General features: G+C 46.9%; 1 protein-coding gene across 16 annotated transcripts in view; it reads left to right on the forward strand.

Annotated features, from left to right (window-relative positions):
• Positions 1 to 15,898, forward strand: part of CHD2 (chromodomain helicase DNA binding protein 2) — a 93,752-nt gene extending 77,854 nt beyond the window's left edge. For all 16 annotated transcript variants that reach the window (XM_082060600.1, XM_082060601.1, XM_082060603.1 and 13 more), the window contains 16 exons: positions 17 to 109; positions 574 to 747; positions 1,670 to 1,845; positions 3,320 to 3,361; positions 4,354 to 4,493; positions 4,869 to 5,007; positions 5,146 to 5,296; positions 6,599 to 6,721; positions 7,004 to 7,132; positions 7,869 to 8,009; positions 9,203 to 9,337; positions 10,121 to 10,299; positions 10,704 to 10,803; positions 11,347 to 11,563; positions 11,933 to 12,182; positions 12,296 to 15,898. In XM_082060600.1, coding sequence (XP_081916726.1) covers positions 17 to 109; positions 574 to 747; positions 1,670 to 1,845; positions 3,320 to 3,361; positions 4,354 to 4,493; positions 4,869 to 5,007; positions 5,146 to 5,296; positions 6,599 to 6,721; positions 7,004 to 7,132; positions 7,869 to 8,009; positions 9,203 to 9,337; positions 10,121 to 10,299; positions 10,704 to 10,803; positions 11,347 to 11,563; positions 11,933 to 12,182; positions 12,296 to 12,629 — 2,523 coding nt within the window. In that variant the 3' untranslated portion in view covers positions 12,630 to 15,898. The remainder of the gene's footprint in view (positions 1 to 16; positions 110 to 573; positions 748 to 1,669; positions 1,846 to 3,319; positions 3,362 to 4,353; positions 4,494 to 4,868; positions 5,008 to 5,145; positions 5,297 to 6,598; positions 6,722 to 7,003; positions 7,133 to 7,868; positions 8,010 to 9,202; positions 9,338 to 10,120; positions 10,300 to 10,703; positions 10,804 to 11,346; positions 11,564 to 11,932; positions 12,183 to 12,295) is intronic.
• The last annotated feature ends 2,581 nt before the right edge of the window (positions 15,899 to 18,479 follow it).

Raw genomic sequence — 18,479 nt, forward strand, 5'->3', positions numbered from 1 at the left:
TCTTTCTGACTGGTAGGAGATGGACATTGATGAGATTTTGCGTCTGGCTGAAACACGAGAGAACGAAGTGTCCACCAGTGCCACCGACGAGCTTCTCTCCCAGTTCAAGGTATGGACCCCCAGGCTCTGTAGTGGGGTGTGGGAATGTGGCTCCCCACATCTTGCCACGGTGGTAAGGTCAGGAACAAGCAGGACAAATCAGGCCTGGTGAGAGGTGACCTGTACAAAGCAGTCTGGGTTTGATAGCTGGCGAGATAGATGGGTATTAATTTCATTTCAAGTAAGTGCTTTTGAGGGCTGTGAATAAAATGCAGAATTTACCAAATTTGGAAACAAACCCAATAACTTAGAGAGGCTCAGCAGTACTTCTTAAACTGCACGTACTTCCTCAAAAGCTGTTAGCCAAAGATGTGGCAAGGAACCAGGAATGTAGTGACATAGGGATCAATTATAAAGTAGTTATGGAAATGTTGGCAGAATTCCTATGGGGAAGGAGTTGAGGCTTAGCAGACATCTCTGGGATATTCCTGCCAGGGAAGGGAATTTCTAAAAGTGTTTCTTTGCTTATAAAAGGTGGCCAACTTTGCAACCATGGAGGATGAAGAGCCAGAGCTGGATGAGCGGTCCCAGAAGGACTGGGATGATATTATTCCAGAGGAGCAGAGGAAAAAGGTGGAGGAGGAAGAAAGACAGAAAGAGTTGGAGGAAATCTATATGCTGCCTCGAATTCGGAGCTCGACTAAAAAGGTACAGCCTGTCTCGAGGAGCTGAGAAGCTGGAGGCGAGAGCTGGCAAATGAAACACTCAAGGGAAGCCTTCTTGGCATCTGAGTGCTTCTTTCCCTCCTCCAAAGCTGGTCAGGAGTAAAGCACAGAGGCAGCACATGAACCTCTTGTTGGCATCGTGCATCGGGCCCATGGTTTGTAACGCAGTGTGAGGGCTCTTCGTGGATCTGGTACAACTTGTCTTAGCAGAAAAAATAAAGAGAACATGTAGTGAGCACAGGGCAAAATATCCAACTGTATAATGCAGATTTTACTGCAGTTTATACCGTTTTGTGGCTGTTTCTTTTCTTTGGGTTCTCTAGCTCCCTGGGCTGCTTTTGCTTAAATGTGTCTCTTGCAGGCAAAAGAGATGGCATCTTCCCAAGTTATTTTTTAGGTGATGGGATCTACCCCAATCCAACAGAAAACAGACTGTACAAGGAAACTGTCCTGGGATATGGGACTTTAAGGGGTTGTGAACTGTTCTCTGGGATAAGCTGGGGAAAACCATTAAAGTGGAAACTAGAGAGAAGGATAATTCATGTTGGTTGATTTCAGATTTCTGAGGAGCCCTGTTTTTTGAAACAGCTTAAGAGACTGTGGCACGAAACCACGGTAATCAACGTGTTTTAATGGATCTTATACCTTAGTAAATCAGAATGCAGTTGTGAAACTGCTGTCTAGAAGGCTCTAAAGGGAAGATCACCACCAGAGCCTTAGGTAGCTGGAAACTGCAAGGGTGTGCAACCTCTTTGGGTTGGTTACTTGGGCTTCTGCATCTTCAGTAAGAGACACCAAGATGTTTTACAGTCTGGACATGAGATAGTGTCAGTGCTTGGGAGGGACAGAAAAGGTTGGCAGATTAGCGGTTGTTAACTGTACTTTTTGTTTTCTGGTGCATACAGGCTCAGACAAATGACAGTGAATCAGATGCAGAAACTAAGAGAAGGCTTCAGAGATCATCTGGATCAGAAAGCGAGACTGATGATACTGATGACGAGAAGAGACCAAAGCGCAGGGGGCGTCCTCGGAGTGTTAGAAAAGATACCGTGGAAGGATTTACTGATGCTGAAATCAGGAGGTCAGTGCTGTGCACAAGAGACAGTTCAGAAAACAAATATAGAAATTCCATGCAGGTGGAGAAAACCACAGATTAATCCAGGAGGTTGTAAGCACGTCAGTGGTTTAGCTGGGGCTGGTTCACTATGCCAGCTTTTGCACCTTTGTAGAATTCAGTTTGCTCCCAGCTGATGATGACCTTAACATTCAGGTCCTTGCAAAATGGACTGGATTGTCTTTAGTTAGGCTGCAGTGAAGCAGTTACCTTCCCAAAATTAATCCCTCTGGTAACTGCCCTTCCTGGAACAAGTGGATCAAACTAATTCCAAATTACATGTGAGGTCTTAGGTGCCATGAGACACAGAGCTGGAGAAGCCAAGGACTCTGGCCTTCCTGACGTTTTTCTGGCAGCTGTTCTGCTGACTTAAGCTTTAAGTGAAAGCCAAACTCTGGCAAACTAACCCCATGAGAAGCACCGGTCCAGCTGATCCCAGCAGTTGTGTATCCTCTTCTGCACTGTGTCCCTGAAGTCAGCTGGGGGCTGAACTCCAGAGCATTATTTTCTTCTCATATCTCCTAACTCTTGAGCCTTTCCCAAAGATCTTTGTCTTATGGCTCTGCCCAGATGTTCAGCTGAAGATGGAAAAGAGAGGGTTGTGAGTTTTCCTTGACTTTCTCTGGATCTGAGTTGATGTATTTTTAACACAGGAGATGGTCAGATTTTTCAGATTGTGCTAGCTGCCCCATATACAGGCTGAAACCATAGAGAAGGAAGGAGGGGTTGTGATGTGAACTATAGCAGCCATTTAGGTTATTGTGATGCAGCAGAAAGAAGCTGAAAGAGCACAAGATGGAAAAAAAAAAGGAAAAAATAACTCATATTAAAAATAATCTGTAGTTGAAGCCATTGGGTCTACTCCCAACACAAGGCACTGTTCAACTGCAGCAACGGTGTCTGACTCTTGCCCTAAAGTTGTGTGTTAGCCATGGCAGTGATTTTCACAATAAAAATAAGACATAAAAATAAATAGCAATGCCTGTCTGAAAACCTCAGTGATGGATTGCACCACATTTGGCTTTTCTGTCATGGGTTGTTACACTTATAGCCTGAGCATTAAAATTACAAATGACATTGATTTAATGCATCTTTTCTTCTTGGAAAAATGAAGTTAATAATTACCAACATGTTGTGAGCCAATGCTTTCTTTCAATTTTTTTTTTTTTACACTACACTTACAACTTTCCTCTTCTTTTTTCCTCATCTGTCAGACATCCAAGATTCATAATAATGCTGTGTTCTTCTCCAACCAAAGTCACAAAACTCTTTGTGGAGGCTAATGAATTAGGCTTCCCAGTCCTGAGTGATGCTTAACTAATCAGTGTGGAATGCAAGGTTGATAATGTGGCAGGCTGTAATTAATACATTCAAGCGTATTTGTGATATTGGATTAGCTTTTTTGGTGGTTGGTTTAGTTTGTTGGTTTTCTTTTGCTTAGGTTTATCAAGGCTTACAAGAAGTTTGGACTGCCTCTTGAACGGTAAGTCCGAACCTGGCCCTGCTCCAGAGTGTTATCGTGGGGAGACGTCGTATTTCTAAGCACAGACATACACTGTGGGTGTTGGACGCAACCTCCGCGGGTGGCACAAAGCCTCGCCATCATCTGATACGTAACCCAAGCGCTGCCATACAATCCCTCACATCTCAGTTGACGGGCATTGATGAACGCTGGCCAAAAAGCAACTTAGAGCAGTGGTGGCGCTGGGCCTTACACAGCATCATCGTCCTGGCAGAGCCTGGCCCTTGGGGCATTTCCACTCTGCCTAGAAAGGAGAGGGAGCAGCTGCCCAAAGCACTTGCCACGTTTCTCTGTGCATTTTAGCTTCAAGACTGAATTCAGAGCATCTTTCTCTCGCTGTCGTATCCCTCCTGAAGGGAAGGAGAGCTGCACACAGCGTCCTCAAGTGTGGGCCTGCAGAGCCGCTCTATGAGATGGGCACATGTGCGGGGTCTGGAGAGCTGTGCCCCTTCACTGAGGTCTCAGAGCCGAAGCAGGGATGCCTGCATGTGATAAATGACTGTTTTTTCAGCTGGTTGTACTCTTCTGTTGTGAAACACAAGGCTTGTGTGTGGGCCTTGACGTTACTGACTTCAGCCAGGCAAAAGGGACAGCAGATGGCAGCTTTGGACCATCAGAGGGGGTTAATATGGAACTGGGAAGGCAGGGAGGAACGCTGCGCAGTCACGGAGAGTGCCTGTTGTGCCCAAGCTAGACAGTTCTCACCTTTGCTTTAATACTAAAATATCCAAAGGATTTGAACAGTTAAACTGCATCTGCACTGTTCTGCAGCTGTTAAATCTCAAAGAAAACTGTGTTGTTTCCTGCACAAACTCAACTCTTGCAGGTTTCAGATGTTCATAAATATACAGCGTTGACTAACAAAAGCTATGAAACAACTGCTCGGGAAGCGTCTGGGAGGAGATATGCTGTATCAAATCCAAAACTTGCAATTCTTTTTTCCCCTTTCCCAGGCTGGAGTGTATTGCCCGGGATGCTGAGCTGGTGGATAAGTCTGTGGCTGATCTGAAACGACTAGGGGAACTCATCCATAACAGCTGTGTGTCAGCAATGCAAGAATACGAGGAGCAGCTGAAAGAAAATCCAGGTGAAGGTAAGAAAGATGACTTTCAATAGTCCCTTCCAACTCAAACTATTCTATGATTTTGTGTGTGGCTGTTCTGTGCTGTTGGTTTGGAGATAAAGGGGACTGGGCTGGATTTCCCGCTGGGTCTCTGCCTGTTGCAGCTGAACAAAACTACTAAAGCAACAGCATCGGTGTACTTGGATGTGTTTTTAAGAAAATGATAGAGAGCTGTTTGCATTGCAGATCCAAGTGAGCTACTGAAAAAAACTTATATTTTGGGCCTGCTTTAGCAGACAGCCTTATGTTTAAATAAGAGGTTGCAGAGGTTGTGTCTAGACATTTTTCCTGAGACACTTCTTTTCATAAGAGTTCTCTTAGTTGCTGTGTTTTATTGTTGAGCAGGAAAAGGACCTGGAAAAAGAAGAGGCCCTACTATCAAAATTTCTGGTGTCCAAGTCAATGTGAAATCAATCATCCAACATGAAGAAGAGTTTGAAATGCTGCATAAATCCATTCCCGCGGATCCTGAAGAAAGGAAGAAGTGAGTTTGGCTAAGTAGGCAATGCGAAAAGAGGCTCAGGGAATTTGGATTTTGTAGTGGAAAGAGAATAGCCTAGATATGTGGATTTGCTTTATCCTCCGCAGCATTAAAAGTAGCTCATGTTTGAAATGCCTTCAGGTACCGCCTGACGTGCCGTGTCAAAGCTGCCCATTTTGATGTAGACTGGGGAGTGGAGGAGGATTCTCGCTTGTTAGTGGGAATTTACGAACATGGTTATGGAAACTGGGAGCTAATTAAAACAGATCCGGAATTGAAGTTATCTGATAAGGTAGGTCACTTTGCTTGTTGCTTGCATTGAGTCCATTGCAGTGATCATAGAGAGTATGTTTGATTTACTCCAGAAACAGATGCTTACGTTTGTAACCACTCCAAAAATAATAATAAATAATACTGAGGAAAACAATGACCTCCACAGAATGTTGCACGCTTGATGGAAAGCAGAGTTGTGTTATTTGATTGGCAGTAAATTTTCTCTGAATATTACCATATGAGCCACATTGAAATGATGCAGGAAGAAAATGGTAATGCTGACATGTGTGGTTACACGCACAATATAGAGGGTGCATTGCATAATTGTGACTCGATATTTCCTTGAGCATCTCACAAGAAGCTGAGTCTGAATTTCTGTGTGGAAATCATATTTCACAGATTTCAAACTGCTTATGTCAAGACCGGTCTGTGTTAGCTTTGAGGGTCTAGTTACATGACTGGCTATGGCAGCGAAGCCAACTGGAGAACCTCCATCTGGTTCCTCTGTTCCTCAGTCATTCCCATCAGAACTGTTTTTGGGGGCCGCATTGAAATAATCCAGGCTAAAAACAAGCTGCCGTCTGTTGTGTCAGCACAATGAAAGGAGAGCGAACTGCAGCACAGGGCCGAGGAACATCACAAATCTCTACACCAGCTTTGCTGCCAATATGTTACATTCCTGTGACATCCCCACTAGTGTTTTTAGCAAAGATGAGGCTGTGGCTGAGAGCCCTCCTACATGGAGCTCAGAAAAGCATTTTACAATGGAAACAATTGCCTGAGACAGGCCACCCAATTTCCAATGAAGTATAAAGATAACCTAGTTGGCAACTGATACTCCCTCCACAAAGTGGCACCTTGCAGCTGCCTTCTCCCCTAGAAATTCTGCGTCTGTATCATGGCCGTAGCAATGTCTCAGGTTACCAGAGGGACCAGCCTGCTGTGACAAGGCTGTCACAAACAGATCTGATGTGTCAAGGAGAGTGGAATCAGTTTTGCAAGTCAAGGTCCCAAATATAGTTTGCAAAGTTTTTTTTTTCTTCTTTTTGCTCACCTACAAGGAAGATCATAGAGAATGTAGAGAGCTGCCTTCTGCAAAAGGCCAAGGGGAGGGATGCTTGCTACGAGCTTTGCTTTTGGCTACGCAGGGAGAGTCTGTGTGGGAGCTGCAAGAAATGCTTGAGCCTTCTTGTTCCCCCAGAAGATGCAGCATCTCCAACCCTTTGCTGGGCCTGGAAGGACTGTTGCTAGTGTGTATCTCTCTTGTCAAACTTTGGTAGGTTCATGTGGGTGTATTTTTTTTTTCCCTTCTTTGTCAAAGATTCTGCCTGTTGAGACAGATAAGAAACCTCAGGGAAAACAGCTCCAGACCCGAGTTGATTATCTACTGAAACTGTTGAAGAAGGATCTGGACAAGAAAGAAAACATGAAAGATGGGGAAGAGGTGAGTTGTGGCTTCTGGATTCTGGGGGTTTTGGGATGAGACGTTGGCTGATGGCAGGAGACAGTCTGTGCTCCCAGGTCACTGAATATCATCTATGTGAAAGAACAGGGACTTATCTGTTGTCTGATTGCATTGTGATACTTTAATGATAATTATTATGGGGCGGGTAATTATTACACTTACTGAAGGACTCAGGCTCATGTGAGATGTTCAGGAGATGTATGTCTCCAGGAAAAAGCTGTAGCTCTTTGCTTGCCCTGACTTTTTCTGTTTTTTCACCAGGGCAAGCTGAAGAAGAGGAAACCACGAGTAAAGAAAGAGAACAAGGCGCCCAAAGTCAAAGACGAGCATGGGAATGAACTGTCCTCTCCTCGGCACTCTGACAACCAGTCAGAAGAAGGTGAAGTCAAGGTGAGTCAACTTGGTGGGTAATGGCTTTTCCGGGTCTCTCTAAGTGATGTTGCTACTGCAGAGACTCAGTTTGAGAAGCACCCCTAGCAAACGCCCTGTGGAACTGGGGAGAGCTACATGGTGCTTCCCACAGGAGATTGGCAAACTCACAAAAATGTATATACAGCTCTCGGGGTGAAACAAGGACCTTTACCAGTTGCACTTTTAGTGCTTTAAGTGTTTTGGGAGATCCTAGAATGGCCACACACATCCACATATTGGCTTGGAGGAAAGGTTGTCTCAGGACAAAGCCTGTTGCCCTTATAAAGGAGAGAAAGAAGAATTGTTTCCCTCTCCTTGTCAGTACGTCAGCCAGTGGTGAAGATGGAGTTCACCAAGGTCATGCTGTTGCTTAGAAAACCTTCTGTCTTTGAGTGGTTTGGCTTGTAGTCTAAGGGTTTTTGTTCGTGTGCTGATCAGTATCTACCTTAGGGGCTGAGTGTTCTTGAGCGTGGCTGGCATAGGAAAGCAGCACATCTAGTTTGCCAGCTTGTTACAGATTGGGGCTCATCTATTTTTTATATCCTTTTGTCAAGGTTTGGGTGGATTGCAGCTGGTTAAGCAGGGCTTGCTGTCTGGTTAAGGAGGTGTGAGGGCAAACTTGGATGGAGCTCATAAATTGCCTGCATTTTTTTTTGAAGAAAGTGTACATGAGGTGAGGGATTCCAGTCTGACTGTGCCATGACTGACTTTCTAGGAGGATGGCTTGGATAAGAGCCCTGTGAAGAAGAAACAGAAGAAGAAAGAGAACAAAGAGAACAAGGAAAAACAGACAACAACTAAGAAAGAAAAGGAAAGTGATAAAGAGAAAAAGAAGACAAAAGATAAGAAAGAGAAGGTATGTGGTAACTCTCAGGAGTGGTTTAAGAGCTAGGGAGTTCTCTGAGCAGAAGGGCAAGCTATGAGACTTATGATTCATTAAAGGCCCTATGTGAAGAGATATCAATGGAGCACTGTGTAGTGAGGTGGTATCCCTTTTTCAGCCGTCCTGAATTCTTTTTCTGAAGAATTGCAGCAAAAAGTGGAAAAGGCAATGTTATCCTAAAGCCTGGTGGAATGTGAGCAAAAAGGAAGAGATTTTGTCAGACTGCCTTTAAAACACAGCTGTCCCTGTGACAGCGATATGGCCAAATAGCTAATGTTAAGGAAGAGTTTGGGAAGAGCCTGGAGCACTCAAATCAAAGTTCTGTTCAGCTGTGATTTATCACAGGGTTGGCAGCTCCTTGTCTGTATTCCCCTCTTATTTAAGTTCACCCCAAAGAACCCAACTGTCCACACCATCGAGACTGTGAGTTGTCCTTGTGACTGTTGAGGACTCACCAGAATGAATGTTTCATCATCAATGGTATGTTGTGGACTAAAATGACCCTTGAGTTTTGGGTACAACTGCCCTGAGGCTGGGTTGAGATTGGAAGTGGGGTAAAGGCTTCTGTAATAATGACTTGAAGTACCTGTCCAAGGAACAGGTATGTACTACATGCCCAGTGTGTTTTGACACTGAGGTCATAAGTGCAAACCAAGACATTGTGTTGCCTATGTAGGGGAAAGTTTGCTTTCCTGTGATTTTTGGTGTGACTTCAACTCTAAAGGGCTCTGACTGCAGATAAATAAGTCAAAATTTACACTGACAGGCTGTGATTTGGGGTGACTTTCCAGAGGGTCTGAGGACTAGTGACATGACCTGAAGTTGCAGATCCTCAAAGACATGAGCTCTGTCCTTTGCAATGGATATATAATCTTTAGCTTAACCTTGCTTCAAAGTCTTCAGTGTTGGTTTTCTCTCCTTGAGTATGAATATTGTATTCATGTCCAGAACGTTGGCTCTGATTTCTCTCAGCTTCGTCAACGATGGCATAAAGCTAAATAGAGACATTGCAGCTAAACAGTTTGAGATCTTGGGAGGAAAGTTGTAGGAGCGGTGCCCGGGATTTAACAACTCCCAGTAGCAATAGTGTGGAGGTTGTTGGTTGGATCGCTTGGGATCCTGCAGTCTGGCTCATCATGTGATGTGTGTGATTTGTCCTTGTAAAGCCAAAAGGTGGTGAAGCCAAATCTGGAAGTAAAGCGAAGAGATCGCAAGGTCCCGTCCACATTACAGCAGGGAGTGAACCCATCCCCATTGGAGAAGACGAGGACGATGATCTGGACCAAGAAACATTCAGCATAGTGAGTATTTTCCTCGGGAGATGGGAGGGCACTTCCCTGGTTGTGTAAATGCTCTTGCAGCAAAGGTGCCTGCAAGGCTTGTTGTAAAAATATCCATTTAGTAAAAGTTGTCACGGTGGACTCTCCTTGGCCTAACTTGCACAGGGAAATACTGAAATACCACTTCTTAAAAGCAGTTGTCTAAATTCAAATCTCTGTGTTTGCTGCAGGTCCTGTGTTATTTTTTGTCTTTTTTTTTTTTCTTTTATTTTCCCTCTGTGATGTGTGAAAGGTCCAGTCAGGCAGCACAAACCTGTCTGATTTATGTCTGCGCACAGTATTGATGCGCACAACTGAAAAAAGATGGTGCTTTCATCTCATGTCTTTCAGTTTGGGTAAAAGCAATAGATTAAAGTGACCACAGATGGGGATGGACAGGGAGGCTACGGAGTGAGCACTTATCCAGCCAGGGCTGTTGATTCAGTGCGCTGATGCTCGGTTACGCTTCCCCGCCTGCCGTGGGATCCGCACAAGAGCAGATCACAGATCATGTGCAGTTACAAGTTGTTCCCCTCTAGAAGGAGTGGGCAGTGGGGGTGGGAAGACTCTTGTCTTTTCCTTATTGTTTTGTGCAGCGTGTCTAACAAATTGCTGTTTTCATAGCTGTTTTCTCTTTGCCTAATGGTCTGATAAAGCTAATGTCTCATGCTAATGAACTTCTTCGAGCTCTGTCTGATTAACAAGGGAACAGTGTAGAGCCCTGTGCCAAATGAATCACTTTCTGCTCTCTATTGCTTTTTCAAGTGCAAGGAAAGGATGAGACCAGTGAAAAAAGCACTGAAGCAACTTGATAAGCCTGATAAGGGACTGACGGTTCAAGAACAGCTGGAGCACACACGAAACTGCCTCCTAAAAATTGGGGACCGCATCTCAGAGTGCCTTAAAGCCTATACTGACCAGGATCATATCAAGCTATGGAGAAGGTGAGGGATCATTTTGGTTTCTTTGGCTGGTCTATGATATTTACAAATGGTAGTCAGAGGCTGCTGGGCTTCATGTGGATGAGTGTGCCACTTTCCTCTTATTTAACCTGCAAAATCTTGCATTCTCTAGCCCACTAAGTCCATGACCAGTCTCAGGTGCAGGTTTTATCTGCAAGCTGTGCTGATTTCATTTAAATTGATTTCAGAACTAGTTTAGATAAACCAGTGCAAACCTCTTTATTTTACTTTGAAGAACTTTGTTCCAACTCTCGTGATCATCCTGTCCTGAGCTGGGTTGAGACTCTTTTCCAGAGAGGACAGAACTGGTCTGATGTTGGTTTGAAAGCAGATGGCAGCTGAACTGCTGATATACCAATTAACAGAAAACGTTCATGTCCTTCTAGGAACCTATGGATATTTGTGTCAAAGTTCACAGAATTTGATGCTAGAAAACTGCACAAACTCTACAAGATGGCTCATAAGAAAAGGTCACAGGAAGAGGAGGTGAGATCTGAAGCACATTCCCTCTGGTTGTTGTCTTTAATACTTGTTGCACATGGAGTGTCAATACTTTTTCTCTTATCATGGACTTTCTTTATTGTTGCTGGCAGTCTGTGATTTCTCATAACATCTAAACAGTCCTGGTTGCCTTTGCCTCCTCTTCCATGTGGCATTTCTCCCCTCATTTAACAACACTGGACACTTTGTCCTGGTTGTTCTAACCCAGAGTAACCATTGCTTGGTGTGGAACGTTTCATTGAGTTCACCTTTAAAGTGAAAAGCCCAGGAGTGCTGCCCTGTAGAGTTGGGATGTAGAAGCAGAGCTGTGTCAGAGCCGTGCCCCTCCTCCACCACACTTGTACTGTTGGTGTTTATCCCACACTTGGGCACAGTTGATCCGCAAAGCCCTCACAAAGGAGTAGGTGACCCATAGCGTGGAGAGTCTTCAGACAAATCCAGAGCCTTCCAGATGAGGCCATTGCTCACATAGTTTGAATGTTTTGGTGGAAGAGCAGTTGAGCTGTAACCCTCTCTTGCACCTTGCAGGAGCAGAAGAAGAAGGAGGACATGTCCAGCATGAAGAAGCCGTTCCGCCCAGAGCCTTCAGGCTCCAGCCGCGATTCTGTGATGTCCCAGTCTCACATGCCTCACAATCCTCATTCCCAGAAGATCCACCTGCCTCCTTCCCATGCCCAGCAGCAGATGCATGGACACCCACGCGACAACTATGGCCATCCAAACAAGAGACATTTCAGCAACACAGGTGAGCACTGAAAAACCATTCTAACCTCATGGCTGTTTGCTCTTGGACACAAATCCTTCTGGCACTTGCGGCTGGTCAGATTTAAAGCTGATGCGATGGGACATAAATTATCACTGTGCTTATTGCTGGACTAGGAAACATGATGGTATAGTGATGAAAAGAGTATAAGAACAGGACAGAATAATATTTGCTAGCATATTATCTTTCTTGCTCATAAAGAAATTCAAAGAATAAAATTTGACCTGCATAGTTTAGGGAGGAGAAAGCTAAAGGGACACAGCAACAGTTTTCATTTTTTAAATAATTCAGCAAAGTAATGGGCTTAAACTAAAGTATGAAAGACACTTAGTGGTGCTTTCCTCATTGCAGACAGAGGAGAATGGCAGAGGGATCGGAAGTTCAACTATGGTGGCAACAGCAGCCAGATGTGGGGTGGGGAGCGGCACCACCAGTATGAGCAGCACTGGTACAAGGACCACCACTATGGCGATCGGCGATCTCGTGGAGATCCCCACCGGAGCTCCGGGAACTACAGACCAAATAACCTCTCCCGCAAGAGACCATATGAACAATACAACAGTGACCGAGACCACAGAGGCCACCGGGATTATTATGACAGGTAATTAATTCATTTTCATCTCAGAAAGGCTGGGAGGAGTTTGCAACGCTGCGAACTGTGGTGGCCAGGCTTTCCTTGGAGAGCTGATCTCCATCCGTTCTTTCTCTCTGCAGGCACCACCACGATTCCAAGCGTCGACGATCCGATGAGTTCAGGCCTCAGAACTACCACCAGCAGGATTTCCGACGGATGTCTGATCACAGGCCGCCCATGGGATATCATGGCCAAGGACCTTCGGACCACTACCGGTCCTTCCACACAGACAAATCGGGAGATTACAAACAGCCGCTTCCTCCACCTCACCCTGCGGTGTCGGACCCTCGCTCGCCTCCCTCTCAGAAATCCCCCCACGATTCCAAGTCACCTCTCGATCACAGGTCACCTCTGGATAGGTCGTTAGAACAAAAAAACAATCCAGATTATAACTGGAACATTCGGAAAGCGTAAAGTGACTGAGAGGGGGAAAGTGAACATCTGAAATACCTGTTTTGATGCAACAAGAAACTTTGAACATGCTGCTATCATCTTGCTGGGTCAAGGAGGATTTTGGAGGAGCAGTTGGAGGAAGATTTTCATTAGTTCTTTGTTCTGGTTTGGATTCTCGTTTCCTTTCCCCTCTTCTACTATTGAACATTTGGAACCAGCCTTGCTGCCTCATTCTTTTGTTTTGTTTTTGTATTGTTTTGGTTTTCCCCATTCCAATGGACCCAAGGGAATTATCCCCAACCAGTGTTTCCCCAGACCGAGAAGGCGGATTGATGCTGCTTAGGATTGTGCAGAAGGCTGTGTGCCTGCTCTGACTTAATGTTATATGACAGATGCTGCTTTGGGATTGGGGATAAACTGGTTGGGCTGGGCTTTGCGTGTAACCAGCACAGGGCAATGGGAAGATACTCAAAGAGGGACAGAAGAGTCCCTCAGCAGCCAAGCTTGGTTAAAGGAGGGACAGGAAAGTCCCTCAGCAGCCAAGCTTGGTTGAAGGAGGTACTTATGTCCCTGCAGAGTGACTCCAAAGGAGTTGCAGCCATGCTGGTGACGATCCATTGCTTTTCTGGCCACATTATCATTTCTTGTGTCTTTATCCATTTCAAGAAGCTGGCTCTGCTTTGAGTGCTGTTGTGTCCCCTGCAACAGAAGAGATGCAAGATGCAGGGCATCTTCCTTCCCCCTCAGGGCTGGAACTGGCAAATCTTGACTCTGGGGGGCTTTGGGATATGTGAAGAAAAGACCCCCTAGCAAAGGCTTAGTTCACTTCTGACCAGTAGGAAAGAAACTGAATTGAGAACAGTATTTCCCAGTGGACAGGGCTCAGGAATTCCTAACAAAGCTCCTCTTCTTCTTCTGACGTGGACAGCTTGGATGGCCCAGGAACTAACAGATGCTGGCTGGGAGCTGCAAGGTCAAAAGGTGGCTCTGGGCATCTGGAGATCCTGAAGCTCCTCATCTCCTTGCCACTGAAGTGCTCCAGTCTTTGGGCAAGTAATTCCTCTCTGCGCTTTGTGAAACAGTGACAGCAAACCTTTACTGCAACCAGAGGATAAGGCAGTGCAGACTTAAATAGGAATCCAGTGGCCTGACCACTGTTCAGCTGACGGTCACCTTCCTGCCACCCTTCCAGCAGTCAGCAGGAACTCGGAATTGCTAAAAGTACCTGCACTGAACAACCTTCTGGCTAAACTGGAAGCGTGCCTGAGGACTTAGCACCTAAGTTAGCAGGGAGAGAATGAGGAATTCGGGACTGAGTCCTTAAAAATCCTTGGAGCAACTGTTTTAAGAGCGCAGCGTGGCAGAGGGAGAAGAGGAGTCTACAGCCCAGCTCAGTGGACTTCAGAGCAAACACTCCTCCAAGTATTCGAGCCACAGCGTATGATGCAGAACGGTGTCCATCCTGGAGACTGTGGTGTGTTTTGGGAGGGGTTGTGCACAGATTTGCTGGCCAGAAGTAGCTTGGGTGATGATTTTTCAGGTCCTAGGCCTTTGTTTGTAGAGTCACATCCCTGGAGACCACAAAGCTCTCCCAGCAGCCGGGCTGCTTGGAGCGTGGTGTCTGGGGATGCATCATCTCCCAGAGCTCAGGGTTAAAGATTGGGTTGTTCCAGACTCCTGTTTTTGGTGGGGGACAGGACCTGGGCCTCATATTAAGATGCCAGTATCTGACCCGAATAAGCTGTGATGTCCTTTCCCCGGAAAGTCTGAGGGGAGATGGGTGTTCAGGGCTGGCTTCCCAACTCCAGCCCGTGCCTTGGGAGGCGCACACAAACCAACACTAATACCCCCATGTCCCCAAATCTCTTGCCGTCACTCACTCCTTTCTGAACCCACTGCTTTAACGGGACACGTGGGAAGTGTTTTGCTCCCCTTTTGTTTTTATTTTGCAAGATTTCCACCAACCGCAGGGCAGTTTTGCTTCCTTGGGGGCAGAACCCATACGGGCAGTGCTGAATTGCCCTGAGAAAGTGTTACCCTTGTGTTTACCTGCCCAGGAGGAGACAAGTCTTCCACCGACCCCTTGGAGCTGACGGGTGATGGGAGGTGTTGAGATAGAGTGTTTTTTGCGACGTTTCTCACTAAGCTGTGATTGCAGGCGCACTTGCTGTGTTATTCGACAGAGGTCCTTTCTTTTCAGAGGTATTAGCTTTTAATGTGAAAATGGAAGACACCTTGGAGGAGCAAAGAGAATCGCTCTTTTTGTTCACCAAGTGGTGCTATCGTGCTGGAAAGTTTGTGCCATACACTTATAGCAAAAGGCAATACTGGCCAGACCAGTGTTACAGTTGGTGCAGGAAAACTTTGAACCCCAGCAAGAAGCATTTTCTGTGCCCAGATGTGGGGGTTTCTGCTCATCCTGGGTGCCTGGTATGAGGTTGGTTGGGGTTTCCTCCTTGTGGAACAACAAAAGCTTTACCCATGTCCACTGAAGAGCTGTCCCCACTGTCACATTAGCCTGATACTGAAGTCACATAGTTTTGTTCACTCATGGCGGGTGGGTTTAATGGCATTGGCTTTAATGAAGCTGAAGAACTAGATTTGGGAGAAAGTCCTCCCTGAGCACACACGCACACACATGCATTTGATGTCCCCTTGATGTAGGGACCATAACACAGTCACTTGGGTGTGAGTGGGATTGGAGGGGACAGGTCCACAGCCACAAACTTCACTGTGGTGTTTGTGTCAACATCTGGTACAGCTCTTCCTTCCAAACCAGCTGCGGGATCCCCTCTAGCCTCTTTGCAGGAAAAAGTAGCAACTTGCTGGGTTTTTATTTAATAATAATAATAATTTTAAAAGTAATTTTTCAGCCTGACCCCTTTGGAAATGGTGTAAAGTTGTGAATTCACAGGATGGAAGTCCTGCAGACCAAAACCTGCTGTGGACAGACAATGCGGTGCCCAACCAAAGTGGATTCTTAACATCTCTCTGAAGTGCTTAAGTGAACAGTGTAGGTGATCCACACAAAAATGCTATTCTGCTTTCACCCGTTTCCTCCCGACCTCCGCCTCCCCTCCGGGGAGAGAAGGACTCTTACTGTAAAAATGTGGACTTTTAAACCTGTTGACTAAAAACAGTAATTAATATTAATTTATATTTGTGAAAAAATGCCACTGTCCTAGTGATTTCTGATGTAAATATGTTGTTTATATAGTATGTATTAAATTTTCCTACATTGTAAAACTGCTGTACTTTTGATTCTTGTATATTAAAAAGTGTTACTGAGATTTTCAGAACCGCGCCAGCATGGTGTGTCCGGGGGGTCCTGCAGCCCCTCAACCCGGGGCTGTTGTGGGGTCACAGGGTCCTTTCCTGCGAGCCACGGGCATGCCGGGATGGATACTTTCACTGAGCAGGAATAAGCATGTTCTTCTTGGCTGTTTTACATAGTTTCACAGTCTGCGGTGATAAAGACTTGGAAACCCCTTTGGATGGGAATTTCCACCCCACCAGGAGAAGCAGTGTGTTTCCTCACCCATTTCCACCAGGACTTTACTGGAATGGTACCAGCATTTGCGTGTATATCCAGTCTCCATGTTTTCTGGATCTCTGGGGGTGTGTAAACTTCTTTTTGACCCTTTCTGGGGAGAATTCCCCTTTCTCTAGAAGTGCTGTTGCATTGCATCAGTGTTCTCCGCTCTGTTGAGCAGGACGCGCCTCTTCCCAGGTGGCATGTGATGGCATCTTGGGGACTGCTTTGGTTTTTGGTTTTTCCCCTCCACCCGTTCACACTGAGGCCCACACAACATGACACGTTGCAGGATTAAAGCTGTTTCTCCCAAGTTATAAGGGCTCATTGTAAAAAGGGCTTTTCACACCTGCATCCAGCCCTTCCCAGCCTCTCTGCTGCTGAGCCAAGTTTCAGACTAGAGTGAAAATTTCACAGCTGAGTTATTATATATGCCCCTGAAAAATGGGATTTCCTAATGGAAAGACTGACTGGCTGGTAGCTGTGGGGCTGCGTCAGGGAGAGGGGGCTGGGCTGGAGGGAGACGCAGGGGCTATGGGGAGCTGGTCTGGGTGTCCCTGCCTGCAGCACAGGGGGGTGAATTGAATCTGTTTGAGGCAGGTGATGTTTTTAATTCATCTCTTACCCAGGGGGTACCCACAGGAAAGCTGGAGAAGCGAGGGCCTGAGGAACCAGAGCAGTGCAACAGGTAAGAACGCCGGTGCCTTGATGCTGGAGGACATCGGCATCCCCACGCCCGTCGCATCTGCAGCACCACAATGCAAATGGTTAAAACCTGACCCCCCATGAAAGCTGATGGGGAAATAACCCCTTGGTGTGATGCAACCTCCTGCATCTTTATAGAATCATAGAATAGTTTGGGTTGGAAGGGACCTTCAAAGCTCCATCCAGTCCAACCCCTGCCATGAGCAGGGACATCTTCACCCAGATCAGGTTGCTGAGAGCCCTGTCAAGCCTGGCCTGGGATGTTGCCAGGGATGGAAATGATATTCCATCAGGGTGGGGAAGATCTTCCCATCAGGGCAGGTCCAGTCGGTCCCACAGGAATGTCCCCTGCACGAGGCCACGGAATGCTGTGACCTCCCCAGGGTGCTGGGCAGGACAGGATCAGGGCTGGACTGTGTCCATGTTGCACAGGCTGGATCTGCGGTCACTGCCACTGGCTTATCCCATTGTCCAAAGTGGTCAGGGCAGCCACCTCACAGCCGTGGAGAGCAGGACCCACAGCCCCGTCTCACACCCACTCCAGCCAGGGATGGGGTGATAGAGAAGCCCCCCCTTTTTGCTTTACGCTGTGCAAGAGCGGACCCTCTAGAGGGCAGCCGGTTCCCAGCAAAACCCCATCTTTTGGTGAATAATACTGTGCAGCTGTGGTTATTGCCAGACAGGCTGGAGTGAAAAGTGGCTGGGTGGCTGCAGCTCAGAGCAGCCAGGGCTCTGGGCTGGGGCCAGAGGATGGGCAGGCACAGCCTGAACGGGGCTTGAAACCAAAGCTGAGACATCAGGCTGTGGCACTTCAGCAGCCAAACAGCACAGGACCATGTGCTTCAGGCAGAAGGGTAGGACGGGACCTTGGAGGCCCCAGGGGCTGCACCCTCACCCATGACCTGGAGAGCAACGTGAACCTCTTGGCTATGCCATAGGGTCATTGCTGCCATCGCTGCCCTGGTGTCCTTGCACAGCCTATGCCTTCCCCGCTCACCTCCTGGGGAAGGTTCAGTGCTACACGTGATTGACAAGGACAAGGACACCCAGTCCCTCAGGGATCACCATCCCTTTACATCCAGCTCTTTGTCCCACCAGGAGATACAGATGTGCTCTTGCTGCCCGCCCCCCGCCCAAGGCTGGTGAGCAGGGGACTGTTAGTGACCAACAGAAGACCCCTAGAGCCCCCATGCTCTGGGCGGTTTTTACGAATTCACAGATTTGGCTAAAGCCGAGCTCTTGTGAGCTGGTGCCAGTGGTGGCAGAGAAAGCGGGTTTGGATCTTCCAGGAAGCTACTGGTTCTTCAGGGCTCTGAAGGATGGGGAGGTCAGGTCTCAGATCTCTGTCGCTGGGTGTCTTTGGGTTGATTTGCCCAAATAATCTGTGTTCTCAACTGGTGTCGGCGCCCTGCCCAACCTCAGCATCTCCCTGGCCCCAGCTGCAGGAGCAAGGAGCCCTTCAGCTCTTCAAGAAGGGAAAATGGACCAAAACAATTGCAGTTTTAGTTTCCCTCATTAGAGGGCAGTAACAGACCTGACTGGGGCCAAGAGCAATGCCCAAGGGGAGATCAGGGCGCTCGGGAAGGCCCATGCTACCCGCTTGGACTCCATCGCTGCGTGACTCCTTTCCCAGC

Source organism: Streptopelia decaocto (genome assembly GCF_964273445.1).
Source record: "Streptopelia decaocto genome assembly, chromosome: 9".
Classification (NCBI taxonomy): Eukaryota; Metazoa; Chordata; class Aves; order Columbiformes; family Columbidae; genus Streptopelia; species Streptopelia decaocto.